The sequence below is a fragment of the Sarcophilus harrisii genome, chromosome 2, assembly GCF_902635505.1.
Source record: "Sarcophilus harrisii chromosome 2, mSarHar1.11, whole genome shotgun sequence".
NCBI classification, from domain to species: domain Eukaryota; kingdom Metazoa; phylum Chordata; class Mammalia; order Dasyuromorphia; family Dasyuridae; genus Sarcophilus; species Sarcophilus harrisii.
In genome coordinates, this window is record NC_045427.1 from 108787387 (window position 1) to 108804587 (window position 17201).

At 41.3% G+C, this 17201-nt stretch overlaps 1 protein-coding gene across 1 annotated transcript in view; it reads left to right on the plus strand.

The window, feature by feature from the left end:
- The first annotated feature begins 1453 nt into the window (after positions 1–1453).
- The window catches only part of SLC1A4 (solute carrier family 1 member 4), a 39774-nt gene continuing 24026 nt past the window's right edge, over positions 1454–17201 (plus strand). Inside the window, exon 1 of the mRNA XM_031950578.1 lies at positions 1454–2502. Within this exon, the coding sequence (XP_031806438.1) occupies positions 1979–2502 (524 nt within the window). The 5' untranslated portion in view covers positions 1454–1978. The remainder of the gene's footprint in view (positions 2503–17201) is intronic.

Here is a 17201-nt window from a genome sequence, read left to right on the forward strand (position 1 = left end):
TTTTTTCCCATTCAATGCCTGAAATAAAATTTACAGAATTGGAAGGAATTTTTGAGTGGCCATCTACTTCAGCTCATAACTGAGAATGAATTTGTGCTCCTGCCTAAAAAAAAAAGAAAACCAGTTATTAGTTGAAGACCCCAGTGAAGAGAAAGCAGCTCCATTTTACTTCTGGATAGTTTAAATTGTTAGGGGAAGCTTTTCATTACATCAGGTCTAAATTTGCCCCTTTGCAACTTCCTCTCCTACTTCTGTCCTCTGGGCCAAACAGAACTTCTCCACGTGACCTCTTCTCCGGATGTGAACACTATCACGTCTGGCTTATTAGTTCAGTCAATCTTCACATGCCATAAAGTCTAAGGCAAACTAATTTTTCTTCCACAATTCAGGCTACCTCCAAAATTTCTCATTGTCTATTTGCTTGAGGAAGCAATTTTAAATTCCTTTTTGAAACTACAAAGAAAATTTGAGCCGTTTTAAAACTAAATGACGACAGTTGCAATAGTTTTCCAAGGTCCAACTGAAAGAAAACATTGCTCCAGCAATCTCTGCAGTTCCTATATGAGTTTGGATTGTTGGGATTTTGGAGGGTGTTTAAAATCATCCTAAACTATTTGTCAGGGAATTATTTGCACTGTGAGCATCCAAACATTTTCTAAGGTCACACAGTTTCAAAATCCATATGTAAATAAAGAAATCGAACCAGAGAAAAGAGGAAACGTATGAACTGCCTGAAGTTTTGCGGCAGTAATAACTATTTAAAGGGGGTTGGCCTTTTCCGCTTCCATTCAGCCAGACAAAGCCCGTTAGTCTGGGAGATGTTTAATGACCCATCTGCTCAGTGGAGCTTCAGTCTTAATACCCTGCTTAAACCTCGCCGGCTTGCTCTCACCGCCGGGAACCGATTTTGAACAGCAGTCTGTAGTTTTTGTTGGTTTTTTCCCTACTCAGTCTTTGCTCTGTAATTATCCTTAGCTCAGGAGTGTTAAATCTAGCCCCCCAAGGCTTCCGGCTGAAGCGCAGGAGCCGAGACTGACAGCGCATCTTTTCCTAGGACACATTTGCTCGTTTATCTCGCTCTTAGCAGATGCGGGCGCCGTTGTCCTCCACCGGGGCCCCATTCCGGAGAAGCCCAGGCTTGCCCTGAAGCCACGGAGCACCGGCGGGGCCGGGTTAAGGAGGCCCCACTCAGGGACTGAGTGGAAGATCCCTGCGGCACCTCGCCCTCCTAATCTCCCTTTAACTGCAGGGCTCAGCGTCACGCGCCGTTTATTCCTTAGCCCGGCTTTTTGCAGATGGGGTAGCCTCCGGGTAATCCCGGAGCGGGGCGCGGCGTCCGTTCCAAACCCCGACCCCAAAGGGAAGGGATCGAACAGGTGCAGAACCTCCTCCCCCTCTCCGAAAGAACCGAGCTCAATTCCATCCCAGCGGCCCGGGAGGAGAAAAGAGGCTGCTCCCGGGCGATTGGCCAGAGGGGCCCGCCCCCACGCGGGCTCAGACAGCGCCCACCGCCAGACCCCGCCCCAGCTCGGAGAAGAGCGGCTGGAGGATGTCTGACTGGGGAGCCGAGAAAGGAGGGATGGAGGGAGGGATGGGACGCTTCTAGGGCGCTGAATGGTCGCGGCCGCGCCGGCGGGGCGGGGCGTCCGGGCTAGAGGGGTGTGAAGGGGGCTGGCTTCCCTCCTCGTTGCATCATCCTCGGCCCTCGCAGCGGCTTTGGGAAGCCCCGGTGCGGTGCACGCCGCTCCTGCTCCGAGCTCCAGCCCGTGCCCGGGGCCTCCTCGCCGGCCCAGCCTCTCCTGCACGTTCGTGCCCCGCACGTTCCTGCCCCGGCGCGCCAGCTGGCGAGGAGCAGGCGAGACTGCGTGCGCTTCGCTTCGCCCACCTTCCGACCCGGTCCTGTGGGGAAGCATCCCCAGGGATCTGCAGTCCTGCGGACGCGCTCTCGGACCATCCCCGGGAGAACCAGCTGGCGAACATGGAGAAGAGCAACGAGACCAACGGCTACATCGAGGGCAAAGAGCCGGCCGCGGAGCCGGGGGCCGGGGAAGCCGGCGCGCCGGGGCGAGCGCGGCGCTGCGGGGGCTTCCTGCGGCGCAACGCGCTGGTGCTGCTGACCGTGTCCGGGGTGCTGGCGGGCGCCGGGCTGGGCGCGGCGTTGCGGGGACTGGCTCTGAGTCCCGTTCAGGCCAGCTACCTGGCCTTCCCCGGGGAAATGCTGCTCCGCATGCTGCGCATGATCATCCTGCCGCTCGTGGTCTGCAGCCTGGTGTCGGGCGCGGCCAGCCTGGACGCCAGCTCCCTGGGCCGCCTGGGGGGCATCGCAGTGGCCTATTTCCTGCTGACCACGTTGGGCGCTTCGGCGCTGGCGGTCGCCCTGGCTTTCATCATCCAGCCGGGAGCCGGCGCTGGGGACCTCATGCACAGCGACCTGGGGCTGGAAAGCTCAGAAACACCCCCAGTCACCAAAGACACCATAGATTCTTTTCTTGACCTGATCAGGTAATCAATCTAACTTCTTTTGGCTTCCCTCCCATCACGCACACCCGATTCGCCCTCTCCCCAACCCGCTTCTGTGTTGGAGGACCCAGAGCCTCCAGGCCGCACAGTTGACATTAACTGTGAAAAGTCTGACATCTCTCCCACCTTGTCTCTACCACCCCCACTCCCATTCTAATTCTGCAATTGGCTGCAGTGATTTTTCAAAGATGCAAATTGTCATCATTCTATCACCATTCCGTACGTATTGTACTATCCTTTGTAAATATATCCCTCGAGGGGCCTTTATCATTAACCGAAAAGTGAAATTGTGATGTCCTTCCATAAATCTTTCCAAATCCAGTCACAAGTACTCTGTCCCTTCTCTGAAGAGGCAGACAAAGCTTCCCAGTTATACTGATGAAACAGGAGGCGAGGGTTGCTAAAATTTAGCTAAGATGAAGGAAGTGCGTGCTTTCCTAAGCTAAGATGTCAGAGGACCGCGGATTTGGGAGCTTTTTTTTAGTTGTAGTGCTCTTTTGCCTTCCTTGGTACTGAAACAGCTTGAGGGGGTACTTTCCATGCAATTTGCCCAACTACCTTGTAAAAGAGTCAGGTTCCTTACTTCTCTTTGCAATCTTTGTGATGTGAGTCATAGAAGCTTTCTCCCAACCCTTAAGGCTGGAAGCAGTGAAGGACCGTGTTTGTACCCTGAGGTTGAATGATTTGGTGATCTGCTGCTTCCATTGCTTCATCCAGAAAATGAAATGAGCATGGAGTTGCCACCCCATTCTTGGGATGCTGAAGAGAAGGAATGTGTAATCACTAAGATGAGAGGACATCAGTGTCCCCTGGTACTGAAACTTCGAAGGTACTTCTGCCTTGTGAAGTCCTTTAGAAACATAGAGATAATTGATTTTAGCACCTAGTTAAGTAAAGATAATTAGTTAATGTAGGAAGCTGACAGAGTCAATAAAAAGTATTTATTGAGCACTCACTAGATGCTAAAGTAATTACTTTCAGTGGGGAGAGAATATTAATAGGTTATTGGAGGGGACAGGAGTGGTACTGAACCAGATGGGCTAGGAGGGGCAAATGCTTATGTAGAAGTTAGCACTTGAGCTGTCCTTTAAAAAGAAGATAGGGATTCTAGAAAATGATTCACTTGTGTAAAGACAAAGTCAGATTGTGTGTCCCAGGCCCAATTTATGGTTCAGTTTGATTGGAATAGAGAAAGAACACCAGGGGAAGTAATAAGAAGTAAAAGTAGCAGCAGTCAGTTATGGATGGTTCAATTGACAGGCTAAGGATACTATTCTAGAGGTACTAGAAGCCATTGAAGATTTTTCAGGGAGTTGGGTGTTCTGTGAGGGAGTTAGAGAGGGACAAACTGGAGGTAAGAAGACCAATTCAGAGGCTGTTGAAATAATTCATGAGAAAGGCTTTAGGATTCTAAACTAGGATCATGGATATGGTGAATAAGCTCCCCATCCCATAGAGACCTAAAAAATGTATATATGGAAGAGATGTCCTGTCCCTTCTATCCATCATTCTAGAGAGATATCAATCAGATTTTAGCCATTGAGAAACCTCTGAAACTCTTAGATATAGAATGAAACAAGGATTTATAGGTGACATGAAATAAAAATTCACATTTGTGAAAAAATGAATATGAATGTAAAATAGAAAAATTCCCATTCATATCATGCTTGGATACATAACAAGGAGTCTTTGTAGTAAGTTCGTAATTGTTGGCTGTCATTGATCTTGGGGAATGAGAATAGTAGTAGATTTCCTTCCTCTTTTCACTGTGGCCAAGTAATCAAAGTGAAGGTCTAGCTTCAGTGACGTCCCAGGTTGAACTTGCTACAAAGTTAGGGGTGCCTCACTGTCAGAATGGAGATAGCCCCTTTGCCAAAAGAATTATGCCAAGAGTCCCCTGTGTTGTAGCAACACCAGCTGTGGGTGGGTAGGGTTTATTTTTATGCCTTTATCTCACCCGATTGTGGTTAATGTCTTTAAAAATAAATATAAACTTTGTAAACTCCAGTTTATTTTAGCCAATTTATATACAGGTGCAGCTTTAAAAATAATTGGTTTGTTCAAATCCAGTTATCAGTGGTTCTATGAATTCTTGCATAGAAGGTACATTTTAGTCTTGAATATAAATATAATATATTTTATATGTTTATATTTATTTTTTAAATTTATATTTATTTATTTATAAATTTTATTTGTATTTATTATATATAATAATATAATATTAAATATATTTATATAACAGAAATGTAAATATACATATACCAAGTGGTATAGCATCTAGATTTCTAAAGGAGAAGTTAAGAGAGTTGCAAGAAGAAATAGATAGCAAGATATACCAGTGGGGGATCTCAACCTTTCTTTATCACAACTAGATAAATTGAACCACAAAATAAACAAGAAAGAACTTAAGGAGGTAAATAGAATTTTAGAAAAGTTAGGTATGATAGACCTTTGGAAAAAATTGGGGACAAAAAGGAAAACATTTTTTCTTGGTGGTACATGGAACTTACACAAAAATTGACCATGTATAAGGGCATAAAAAACCTCAAAATCAAATGCAGAAATTCAGAGAGAGTAAATACATCCTTTTCAGATCATGATGCAATAAAAATTACATGTAATAAAGGGTCATAGAAAAAGAGATCAAAAATTAATTGGAAACTAAATAATCTAATGCTAAATAATGAATGGGTGAAAAAACAAACCATAGAAATAATCAAATTGGGTCTTAGACACTTACTAGCTGTATTAAGTCCTAAGTCCTCACCATAGCCAAGTCATTTTACCCTGTTTGTCTCAGTTCCTTATGTACAAAATGAGTTGGAGTAGAAAATGGCAAACCACTCCAGTATCTCTGCCAAGAAAATCCCAAATGGAGTCTTTTGAAGACTGGGACATAAACTGAAACGATTGAACAATATTTAGAATTTAGTTTAAATATCTAAGAATCAAACAGGAAAGTAACCCATGGAGTTTGCAGCATCAATTTTCTTTTCTCCAGTTAATTGAGTTAATTAATGCCTTTCTCCTTTTTCAAAACCACTTTCACATATATTACCTCCTTTAATCTAACAGCCTACTTGCAATGCAGGTAGTGCAGGTGATGGCTTCCTGTTTTATTGCTAAACAAATGGAGCCAGAGAGATTAAGGGATTTAGCTGTGGTCACATAGCTCTTTGTTAACATCCAAGACTAAAAACCAGGTTTTTCACTTTTAGTCTAGTGGTCTCTCTACTAAAATATGCTGTGTTGGTTGGTCATTTAGTCATAGAGATGAAAGTCATAAGGGTAGAGCCTTTGTGGAACAGTTAGCTGTGTCCCCAATCTTGGCCATAGTTCTTCAGAAATGTAAACCTTCAATTCCAAGGTTGTAAGGAGGAAATCAGTGCAGATCCATTTCCCCTGCAGAAAAAAAAAAAAAAAAGATAAAAAAGAATCACATACTTCGCTTCTTTTGGTTTTATTACAACAACTTCTTGGGCACGAATGTCTGTGTGTGTATACATAAGAGTAACTCATTTGAGTAAATTGTCAACCATTTCATCAGTGCTTATCTGGTCCTAGACACAAGTTTATGCAAATTAAACAGCTCTTGTCCTCAAGGAGCAGGAGTTCTATGGTAGGTAGGGAACAGAGAAACAACACATGAAGAGGTGATACAAAATATATACAAAGTAAATTCAATGTAGTTTAGTGGGTAGAGGAAAGTCCTAACTACTGAGGGACTCAGAACCTTCATGGAGGTAGTGATTACAAAACATAGAAGAAAGGAAGGGAGAATATCATAGGCAGTTGAGACAGCTTCTACAAAGGCTTGAAGATAGGTGGTAGAATAATATAAAAAGAATACTTATTGAGGGAATAATCTCTAGTGTGATCTATAAAGGAAATGGCAAGTAAGCAACTTTGGTTGGAAGAGTATGGGAGGGGGGAAATCATGTGCTTGATTTGGAGCTTTTTCATTGTCTATCTGTTTCTCCAATCTAGGGGGTGTGTATGTGTGTGTGTGTGTGTGTGTGTGTGTGTGTATGTGTGTGTGTTTTATATTGATGGAGCAAATTAGTGTATCTATCTCTATGTTGTCTAAGGGTATAGTTGTGCAGATTTTATATTCAATCATTATAGGGGCTAAATGTGTGATTTGATTGATATGAGGGACTCCTGGAAGAGAAAACTCTTCCTTCCAGCGTAAGTCAGCCACTGCTTTTTGATTTATAACCCTAGAGACTTTTTGGAACGCTGTAAAGGAAAGTAAATGACTTGCTCAGAACCCCAGAGTCACTAGGTGTTAAAGGTTAGACTCAAACTCAGGTGTTCCCGGCTTTGAGACCAGCTCTTTATCCAAAACACTACCTCCTCTCTTTAGTTACAATCACTATTCAAATACAGCTTTTAGACCAATGCAAAGTAAGTGTCAAGGAAAAAGAAAAGAATAAGCATTGAGTTCTGAGCCACATGGAAACGTTTTCCTGAAATTCAGTATTCTACAAGTAAATATTCATTAACAGAAATGTTGTAATGCATGACTGGTTTTTATGTGATTTTAGACATGTCATTTGACAAGTTAGGAATCTAAGGTTTCCTTGCCAAACTGTAGTCAGATGAGATAGGAGGCTGGGTAGAAAAACTATTCTTTTTGGTACAGTACATACCACAAAATCTCTCTTACATGTCAACTTCATATCTTAGAACTGACCTGGAAATGGCAATAATGACAATAATTGCTCATACCTACATAACACTCTCTAGTTTATGGACTGCCTTCCTTTTGAACAAGGTACTGCAAGTATCACATCCCAATTTCATGTAGCAGCTGTAGTAAGTAACATTAAATCTCATATATAAAAGCCCATGTATTTTTTCCTTGCAGGAAAATATCCCAGTCTCATTCAGACCTATTTTACCTTTATTTTCCACATAATTCTAACAAGTTATGTGTCCAGGGCAGAGCCCTGTGGGTTGGATTTGGAAAAGGTGCTGTAGTGAAAGTAACAAGAAATTATAGCTAACAGCAAGGGAGGAATTAAGGAAGAGAAACACAATCAAACACAAGAACTCAAAGGTCTTGAACTGTTTGGCATATTTTTAGAATCATTTGGTATATTAGGCAGATAGCTGCCAAAGGGGCATTGTTGTAATTATGTACAACTTTAAGCCAAGAATCAGTTTTCCATAGTGGTGACCCTGAGTCATTCAAGAAAAGGAGAAATCACATTCTGAATGCCCAGTTCAAGATAGAGAAAGATATCATCTGTTTTTTAAAGAAATTTTCACATAAAAAAAGTTTTAAAGTTTTAAAAATTGTTTTGTTACATATGCAAGAAAATTCATCTACATAGAACCCTTGAATCTTCAGAAATTATAAATGGATCACCATTATAGGGATATTTTGTTTTTATTGTTTAAATAGAATTAAAAGTGAGGGTAAATGAGATTGAAAAAGACCAGGTCCCAGGGAATGGGATGGGGGGGGGGGAGGAGAGAGACAGACGGGCAAAGCAACAACTGGAACTGATGCAGCCCATGAATCGGTCATTAACCATGGGGGTGAAGAAGGAATAGTTTGCTTGGAAAACAAAAATGAAGTTTTAGCAAATTGTTGAAAAATAAGAAAGTGAGGAAATCTTCACAATCTCTTCCCATGACATCTAGGCTTTTCCCCAATCTTAAAAGTTTACAGGCACCAAAGTGTTTAACCTACTCAAATAACTGTGTCTTTCTGGGCTTCATTTTTACTCACTTGGAAAATGGAACGATTGGTCCAAGATCTTTAAATCCCCTTTTAGTGGTGAGATGATATGCTGGGTGACTTTGGTTGATGTGGGATCAGTCCTGCTTCTGAACTTTGACTGTCTGAGCTGTGACCATTGCATCAACTTGGAAGGAAAAGGAAGCATTCTTTATAACCACGTAGAGTGTCCAGTTGGGATGGAAGGAGAGTTCTCTTCCCTCTGAGTAAACAGTGCAGTCTTGTAATGTGTCAGTATTGGCTTCTAGTCTATTATGACACTTATTTCCCAACTTTTTCCTCTTCATTTTTCAGAAGTTTATAAATACCAAAGGCAGCACTGCTGAATCATAACAGGAAGTACCATTGACTTCCCAAGCCCTCAGTTTACTCAGAAGCAGTTTGTAGGAACTTGATTTGTTTTAGGAGGGGAATGAGAGCTTAAAGAATATAACTGTGACTTCTTAAGCAAAATGTAATAATACATGATCACAAAGGTGACACTTGGAAAAATGAAGTTTTTCTCTTCTAAATATTGACCTTCCTATATTTTTGTCTTTTAATCCTGGAGGTAGAATCAGATATAATTATTAAATCTTATAATGGTCGATTAAGATTAAGATTTTATATAGGATTTATTGTCCATAAAGGAATTTAAGACTATAGCTAATTCTTATTGTTCTTATTGATTGTTCTACAGCATCAGTCTTCCACTAGGGAAAAGATCCTGAAGATTTCAGGGAAAAGAGAGTCAGTCTTTTCCCAGGAAAGAAATAACATGATTATGATTTAAAGAGCAATCATTGAACTACAAATAAATAGCTGGACAAAAAAAATAAAGATAACTGGATTTTAAAGTCAGAAGACCTTTAGGTTTTTGTGTAACTTTATAACTTGCTGATTGATTTTTGAACAAGTCCCTTAATCTCCCTAGGCTTCAGTTGCTTCATCTATAAATTGGGAATAATAAATGTACCATCTCTCTCAATGGGTTACCATAAGGAAATTTTATGGTTCATCTATGTTTCAATCAGCGAGCATGAATTAAGAGCCTACTATGTGCTAGGCACTCTGCTAAGAGCTGGGGTTACACAACGGAGCAGCTCAATGAGAAAGACACATTCATGTACCTAGGGAGTCTGAGGAGGCAAGGTAATAGTGACTTCAGAATAAGTTTCATATAAAAATGACACCTAAATTGACTTTTAAATAAATTATGGATTCTAAGAGGCAGAGGTAAAAGAGATGTTCTAGGCCTGGGGGATATTTAGCATGGGGGCAAGTTGATGAGAGATGGGAGTGTTGGGTTTGTAGAATGGTAAGGAGACCAGGATGGCTAAGTGAGGAGGATAATCACCTGTAGCTTTTCATCCTGGCATTCTATTTGAGTACCTTCCAGTTGGTTGCTTGTTGCCTTAGGAGGGCTGCCTTCCTTCTGGCACCTTTACTGAACTCTAAAATCACAGCATAGTATTCCTGCAGACCCTTTGCTGCAGAGGAAAGGGATATCCAGGAGTAGAAGGCATCACATCACAATGGTCATCAAGGAAGTAGAGAAAAAGAATTATACAAATATTTATGTTGCCTCCCCCTTAACCAGGAGCCTTCCCCAAAGACATAACCCTTCTTCTACTCTGAGATATGCAGAGAACTGACATTTTTTTGTTGTTTTTTTTTTAAACAGTAGACACTGAGAATAATAAATATTTACATATATTTCATACAGTGTCCCAGGTCACCTAGATCTTTTGAACATTCAAAAACATTTCTTTTTGGTAGGGGGCAACAGTAAACAGCCCTGGAACATAAAAATATACCTTAGGAAAAGTTAAATAATTGCACATTCCTGTCCTATATAACAAGGAAATGGTTAGTCGCATTACAGTAAGCCCCAGACAATGAGACTTGGCTTAAAACACCAAACATTCCCCAGACATAAAAGCTGAAAGTTTTGGAAGCCTTGAAACTGCTCTGTGGGCAGTTTGAATGAAGTATGGCCTAAACCATTTTAAAAAATTAAACATCACAGACGGCATTTTTGCTTTTCCCCCCTCTTCCCATTAAATCTCCACTGTGAGTTTCTAGGGGCTCCTTGGAACTTTACTGAATTTCAGCTAATTCCAGGTAGCTCAGGTTTCATCATCTTGAACCAGTAGAAGTGGATATTTTTTTCTTTTTTGGTGAGGAGACCGCAGCAAAGAGGCCTATTTTTCCATGCCTAAAAGGATCTTTAGATCTAATAGATTGTCTTATGTTGTTCCCTCCCCCATCCCTACTTTATAAATCAGGAAATTGAGTCTCAGAGATGTTGGAGTTACCCAAAGTGATATACTAGATGATCTAGATCAGGGCTTCTTTAACTTTTTTCACTAGTAATCCTTTTTCACTTGAGAAATTTTTATGTGATCCCAAGTTCATAGGTATATAAAATAGGTATATAAATCAAACATTTACTGATAATAAATCATATGCAACCCCCACATTCAGTTATGCACACCCATATGGGGTCACAACCTACAATTCAAAAACCTTTGATTTCCAACTATGATGGATTTGCTCTTTTCAACAGTGAGATGATTCAAGACAATTCCAATAGACCTGTGATAAAAAGTGCCATCCATATCTAGAAAAAGAACTAGACTGAATCAAAGCATAGTATTTTCACTCTTTTTGTTGTTGGTGTTTGCTTGGGGTTTTTTTCTCATGTGTTTTTTTTCCTTTTGATCTGATTTTTTTTTGCACAGCATGATGAATGTAGGAATGTTTAGAAGAATTACACATGTTTAACCTATATCAGATTGCTTGCTGTCTAGAGGAAGGAGAAGGAGGGAGGAAGGGAGAAATATTTGGAACACAAGATTTTGTAAAGGTGTTGAAAACTATCTTTGCCTGTATTTGGAATACTATTCCAAAATAATAGTATTCCAGTATTTGGAATAGTATTCCAAAATATTATTAATACTATTAAATATTATTTAAAATACTATTTTAATGTACTATTAATACTATTAAATACTATTACAATAGTAATACTATACTATAGTATAGTACTATATACTATTAAATAGTATATTTAATATATACTATTATATATTTTATTAAAATACTATTAAAAAATAAAATAAAGATTACTTCCAACTTAAAAAAAAAAGAAGCAGCTTTCATCTAGATAAGGTGATATTAGATAAGGTCTCTTTAAACATTTATTTTAGGCAGTCTGTTACTATGTTTTTTTCTGGACCTGTGACTTTATCAATACCTGTATTTCCTTCTGTTTATGCAGATCCCCAATTTGTTTCTAATTTAAGCTGAAAAAATTGCCTAAGAGCAATAAAAGGTTAACTGCTTTGGTCACATAGCTAGAAAGTCTCACTGTCAGGCAGAACTTGAACATGACTATTCCTGATTCTAAAGCAGAACGCTTTATCAAACAAAATCACATCCATTAGTTGGTGTGATTTTTCTTAGTAATCAGGCATAGATGATCAGCAATTCATATAAATGACTGCATTTGATATCACTTCTACACAGACAAACCAATTATTTCAAGGGTCAGCTAGGAGAGGTCAACAATGAGCTATTCTGGATCCTTTGTGAAGACTTTTTTTTAAAAAATCAATATAATTTTTTAAATAATAGCTTTTTATTTTCAAAATATATGCAAAGACAGTTTTTAACACTTACCCTTGCAAAACCTTATGTTCCAAATTTTTCTCTCTCCCTTCCTTCCACTCCCTCTCCTAGACACAAGTAATCCAATATATGTTAACCATGCACAATTTATGAAGACTCTTAAATCCATAACTGAAGAGGATCTTTCACCAGTATAGGACTGTAAGGTCTGCGTGTTCTAGGATCTCCTAGTTAGGTGACAGATCCCAAGAGTTTGTCATCTGCTGGGTTCTGCCTCCTACTGGGATCATATTTGGCTTCAGACTGATACATTACCAAAGTCTCTGGCACATAGTAGGTGCTTAATAATTGCTTTGCCTTGAATAAGGCAAGACAGCATGTTGTTTTTTACCATGTGCATAACCCCCCATCAAAGATCTACAACTTTCTCTTTCAGAAGGGAAGCAGGTGAGAGATGAAGATGATAATAATAGCAACTAGCATTTGTATAACATTTTAAGATTTGGCAAATTTGCTTTACATATGTTATCTCATTTGATTCCAAACAACCCTATGAGCAAGGTGATATTGTCCCCATTTTGCAGATGAGGACACTGAGACCAACAGAGTAATTGATTTACCCCAGATCACACAGCCCATTAAGTGTCTAAGATAGTATTTGAACTTGTCTTCATCAAGTCCAGTTCTCCATCCACTGAGCTACCTAGGTCTTCAATAGGAAAGGGAGTAGGATGAGCAAGGAAAGGGACCCATAAACTTTCATTTTAACTCTTTCCTCCTAGAGTCAGCCTTATATAGGAAAGAAAATAGAGAGTTGAATAAGCTTTGGTTTTTTAATGAAAAGCCTTCTGCTCTCTCCACCACACCCCCAATTTCTCTGATCCTGCCGGAAATCTCAACAATTAGCGATTGATTTGATTTGAGAATAAGCATCCTTGAAGCATGTAGATGATGTTGTGGATAGAGTACCTGAAGTCAGGAGGACCTGAGCTCAAAACCAATTACAGACACTTAACACTTACTAGTTCTATGACCTGGGCAAGTCACTTAACCCCAGCTGCCTGGTAAAACTCAAACATTTTCTCATGAAAAATAAGCCCCCTCATGGTAAGATAGAGGAGCTTTCAGACTTTCATTCAAATCCTAAGTATGAATTCGATAAATCAGGCTTTCTACACCCAACTGAGGAGATTGAAAGACTAGATGCACTGGGTAGTAGTTAGAAAGAATATCAAACCTGAAGTCAGGAATCCTTCCTGAGTTCATCTCTGGCTTCAGATGCTTATAAGCTGTGTGAATCTGGGCAAGTCACACCCATTTACCTTAATTTCTTTTTCTGTAAAATGAGCTGGAGAAGGAAATGGCAAACTGTTGCAATATCTTTGCCAAGAAAACCCCAAATGGAGTCACAAGGGCAATTGTACACAACTGAAATTACTGAACAAAATGTGCCAAATTCAGGGCTAAGAGCTAGAGATTAAAAAAAGGCAAAGGTAGTTCCTGGCCTTAAGCAATTTAGAGTCTGGTGGGGGAAACAGTATGCAAACACATATAAAGAAAAAATGGGAGATAATTGACAATGTTAAGGCACTGGAATTAGGTTGGGGGGGCCTTCTTGTAGGAGGTAGAGTTTTAGTTGAGATTTAATGGAAGCCAATAGTTGTGAGCAAAAAAGGAAGAATATTCCAGGCTTGCGGGACAGCCAAAGAGAAGGTCAGTGCCATTGGATTGAAAAGTATGTATTGGGGAGTAAAGTGTAAGAAAACTGGAAAATTAGGAGGCGGTTGGGCTATGAAGGGCTAGGAATGCCAGAGCATGTTGTATATGCTCCTAGAGGTTGGAAATGACTAGAAATTATTGAGTAGAAGGGATGACCTAGCTTTAGGGAGAATTATAAAATAAGGAAGATTCTATAAGTTGCATATAATAGTCTTATTATTTTGGAGTATGTATATCCTAAAGAAATAGCAGTGGTTTTCTATAATAAATCTGTGTTACAAAAATACATCCATCTTCAGTTGATTTATGTGGGCAAGAGAAGTTCCCTATGATCAAATTATCTACTCACAGATGTCAGACTTACTCAGACACCTAAAGGGTCATTCAGTATAAATCCTACATTTTACAGATGACTCTTAGGAGAAAAAGTGAGTTTTCTAGGAAGCAAGGCAAATCCTGATTTGTTTGAAATAAACTTAACTGGACAAATATTTTCCCTTTTTGCCTTTTCTGTTTGTTGTTCTATGTTGTCAGTGGTTGCCATTTACGAGCTATTTGTGATTCCTTAGAATGGTTTAATGTACTTAACATTCAGTCTAGAAAGGGCTCTCAAAAGTCAGTATATAGGACTACAAAAGGAATAAAAAAGAAAAATATACTGAAATACAGTTATTAAAAAACTTTGGAAACAATTTAATAAGCCCGAGGTTAAGAATACCTAGCTAAAAGTTGTCAATTATAAGAATATGGGATGACCTCATATTTCTCTAATAAATTATAATGTTGCTCATATTCAAACAATAATAGCTATTAAAGCTTAAAACTACTGAGACTTTTTAAAAGACTTTGTAAAAGTATAATTGTGCTTAAAGAATATGGATGGATCAGAGCTCAAGTTGCACCCATTCTAAGGGAGAATAGACAAAGGCTCCATAGCTAGAGATGAGACTGAGACTCTGTTCTATGGGGACTCTCCTTGGATACACCTAGAACCAAAAAGAACTTTAGAGACTCCAGACCTAGTCCTAGTTAATTAGAAACCATTCTACCATTCTAGTCAGCAAGTATTTATTAATAGGCTGAGCACTGCACTAAACTCTGGATGCCCTCCAGAAGCTGATATTCTAAGAGAGGAGATGTGTGTGTGTGTGTGTGTGTGTGTGTGTGTGAGAGAGAGAGAGAGAGAGAGAGAGAGAGAGAGAGAGAGAGACAGACAGAAAGAGACATACAGAGAGAGAAAGAGACAGAGAGACACACACAGAGACACAGAGACAGAGAGAGAGACACACACACACACAGACAGAAAGAGAGACAGACAGAGACAGAGACAGAGAGATGGAGAGATGGAGAGAGGGGGAAAAGGGGAGGGAGGGAGAGAGAGAAGGAGAGGGAGATGGAGACAGACAGACAGAAAGGGAAAGCGGCAGAGAGATAGAAAGGAGGAGACACAGACATAGAGAAAGGGAAAGAGACAGAGAAGTAGGCAGACAGAGAAACAGAGAGGGGGAGATGGGACAGGGAGAAACAGAGAGAGAAAGGGAGAGAGACAGAGAAAGAGGGAGGACACTAGCAGCTTGAAGGAGTCAAAAAGGACTTGAAGGAGGCCTTTAGGGGCTCACATATCCCTTAGGGTCTTCTCCAGGTTTAAATGTTTTCCCCACAGCCCAGAGGATGGTTAGGGTAAAGTGGCTGAGATGGCGTTTTTTCAGATCCTGGGATGTCTTTCGGAACGGGCAGCCCAGACGTCCCAGCAGGTATCTGCATGGTACAGAATGGGTTGTCAGAATAACTCTCTCCCTGTTGTCTGTTTCTCCTGCCCTGACACAAAGTTGCCCTGCCAAGGCTCTGTTCTTTGTCCTGACCAGCTTTGGACTCTGCCCTCCCCTGGATCTGTTTGCACTTCGGTTCTCCTGGTGTATTCCTGTTTGCATTGTGACTGTCCTGGGAGGGCTGACCCGCCCGCCTTTGAACCCCGTTCTTGTCTATTCCCAGAGTTCCTGTTAACTCCCCCTTCTTTATCTGACCCTGAGTAACTTTGGTCGGCTTTCAACGACTGCTCTGCGAAAGAGCCAGGCTCTGCTGGCTGTCAGCTGCTTTCTACGCACCTGTCCTGGGGCCGTCCCCAAGTGAACAGAGGACACAATCTTCGGTGTCATCTGCCTTTGACCCTGTCTGTCTATCTAAGGCCCATTGTGGACAATGAGGCAAACCACAGACTAATGTGAGTTAGGGACTGTAGGAAACTGTCTGGGGTTTTTATTTACGCCAGCATCTTGTATCAAATATTACTTCAAGTAAGTGCAGAGGAAGGAGCTGGAGAGAATCATGCAGATTGTCAATGTAGCACACTGGGGACAGAAGGGACCTGTTGGGCAGTGGGGGAGAGAGGGAGAGAAGTAGAAGGAATGGCCTTCTAATCTTAAATCCTTTTCGGGGACCCATTATCAGCCCTCGAGTTGTTCAGAATGCTCTGGGCTCTTCTGTAAGGAAAAGGAAAGTTTTCTCCAGCTGGTCCCACCAACCTGGAGCGTTTCACAAAGAGGTAGCTGGGATGTAACAAGAGGCTGGAGCATTCTCCCATGACATGGTTTCTTGCACCAGCCCAGGACACTTCACCAAGGCATGTAGTGTTGTTTCTGCCTCCCCTTCCCACCCCACACCGGCCCAGAACATTACAAGTGTTAGCCGGGTCCTAATCATCTCCATGAGATTTATTAATTATTATTTATTTATTTATTATTAATAATTATTATTAATCTTCCCTTCAACGAGTCTGCCAAATTCGCCACCTCACCTCCCCCCCAGGACATTCAATGAGGTGATAGCCACTCCTCAGCCTTCACCATTCAGAACTTTCCAGAATGAGGAGCCTGCCCGAATCCTACCAGAATAGGACATTATTCCAAGAGATAACTCCTCCTCCCCCTCCCCCACTGGCCCAGGACATTTCACCTTGAAGTACTTACCCTTCCTTACCAGTGCAGGACATTCCACCAAGAGATAAGTAGAACGGAATTTCCCTGTGGGAGCCCCCCCAGAGCATTCCACTAAGAGTTGGGCCAGGACCTCACCTGTACAATGACTGGAAAAATTGCCACTTTTATAAACAAAAAAGAGGAAGGTGGACGAGGATCAGTCAGTGCCATGAGTGGAGACCATAGGCTCCCTCGCCCTCCGGTCTACTTAGTCATAAAGTCCAACATTGCTATGCCCTGCGGGTCACCAGCCAGCAAGGCCAGCCCCTGCTCACCAGGCCGCCTTGTCCCTTAGCCAAGTGCAGAACTTCCCCGAAGCAAAAATTAAGTCAACATGTACTGATGTGTAGTAGAAAGGCCCTCACCCTGATCCCTGACTTTAAGCTGCCTTTCTGGATGCTTGAACCAACCGAGCCTCAGCCCTTCACAGCGAATGAGGGGCTCATTGCCAACTTCAGGTCTGTCTGCAGCCAGCCTGTCTACAGGACTGTCTCATATTCCTGATCTCTCCTTAAAAAGTCAAATCAACCTCCAAGTACAAACCTTGTAAAATGGCTGTTCACCAGTATGGAACTATGCCCAAAGGGCTATCAAACTGTGCACACCCTCTGATCCAGCAGTGTCTC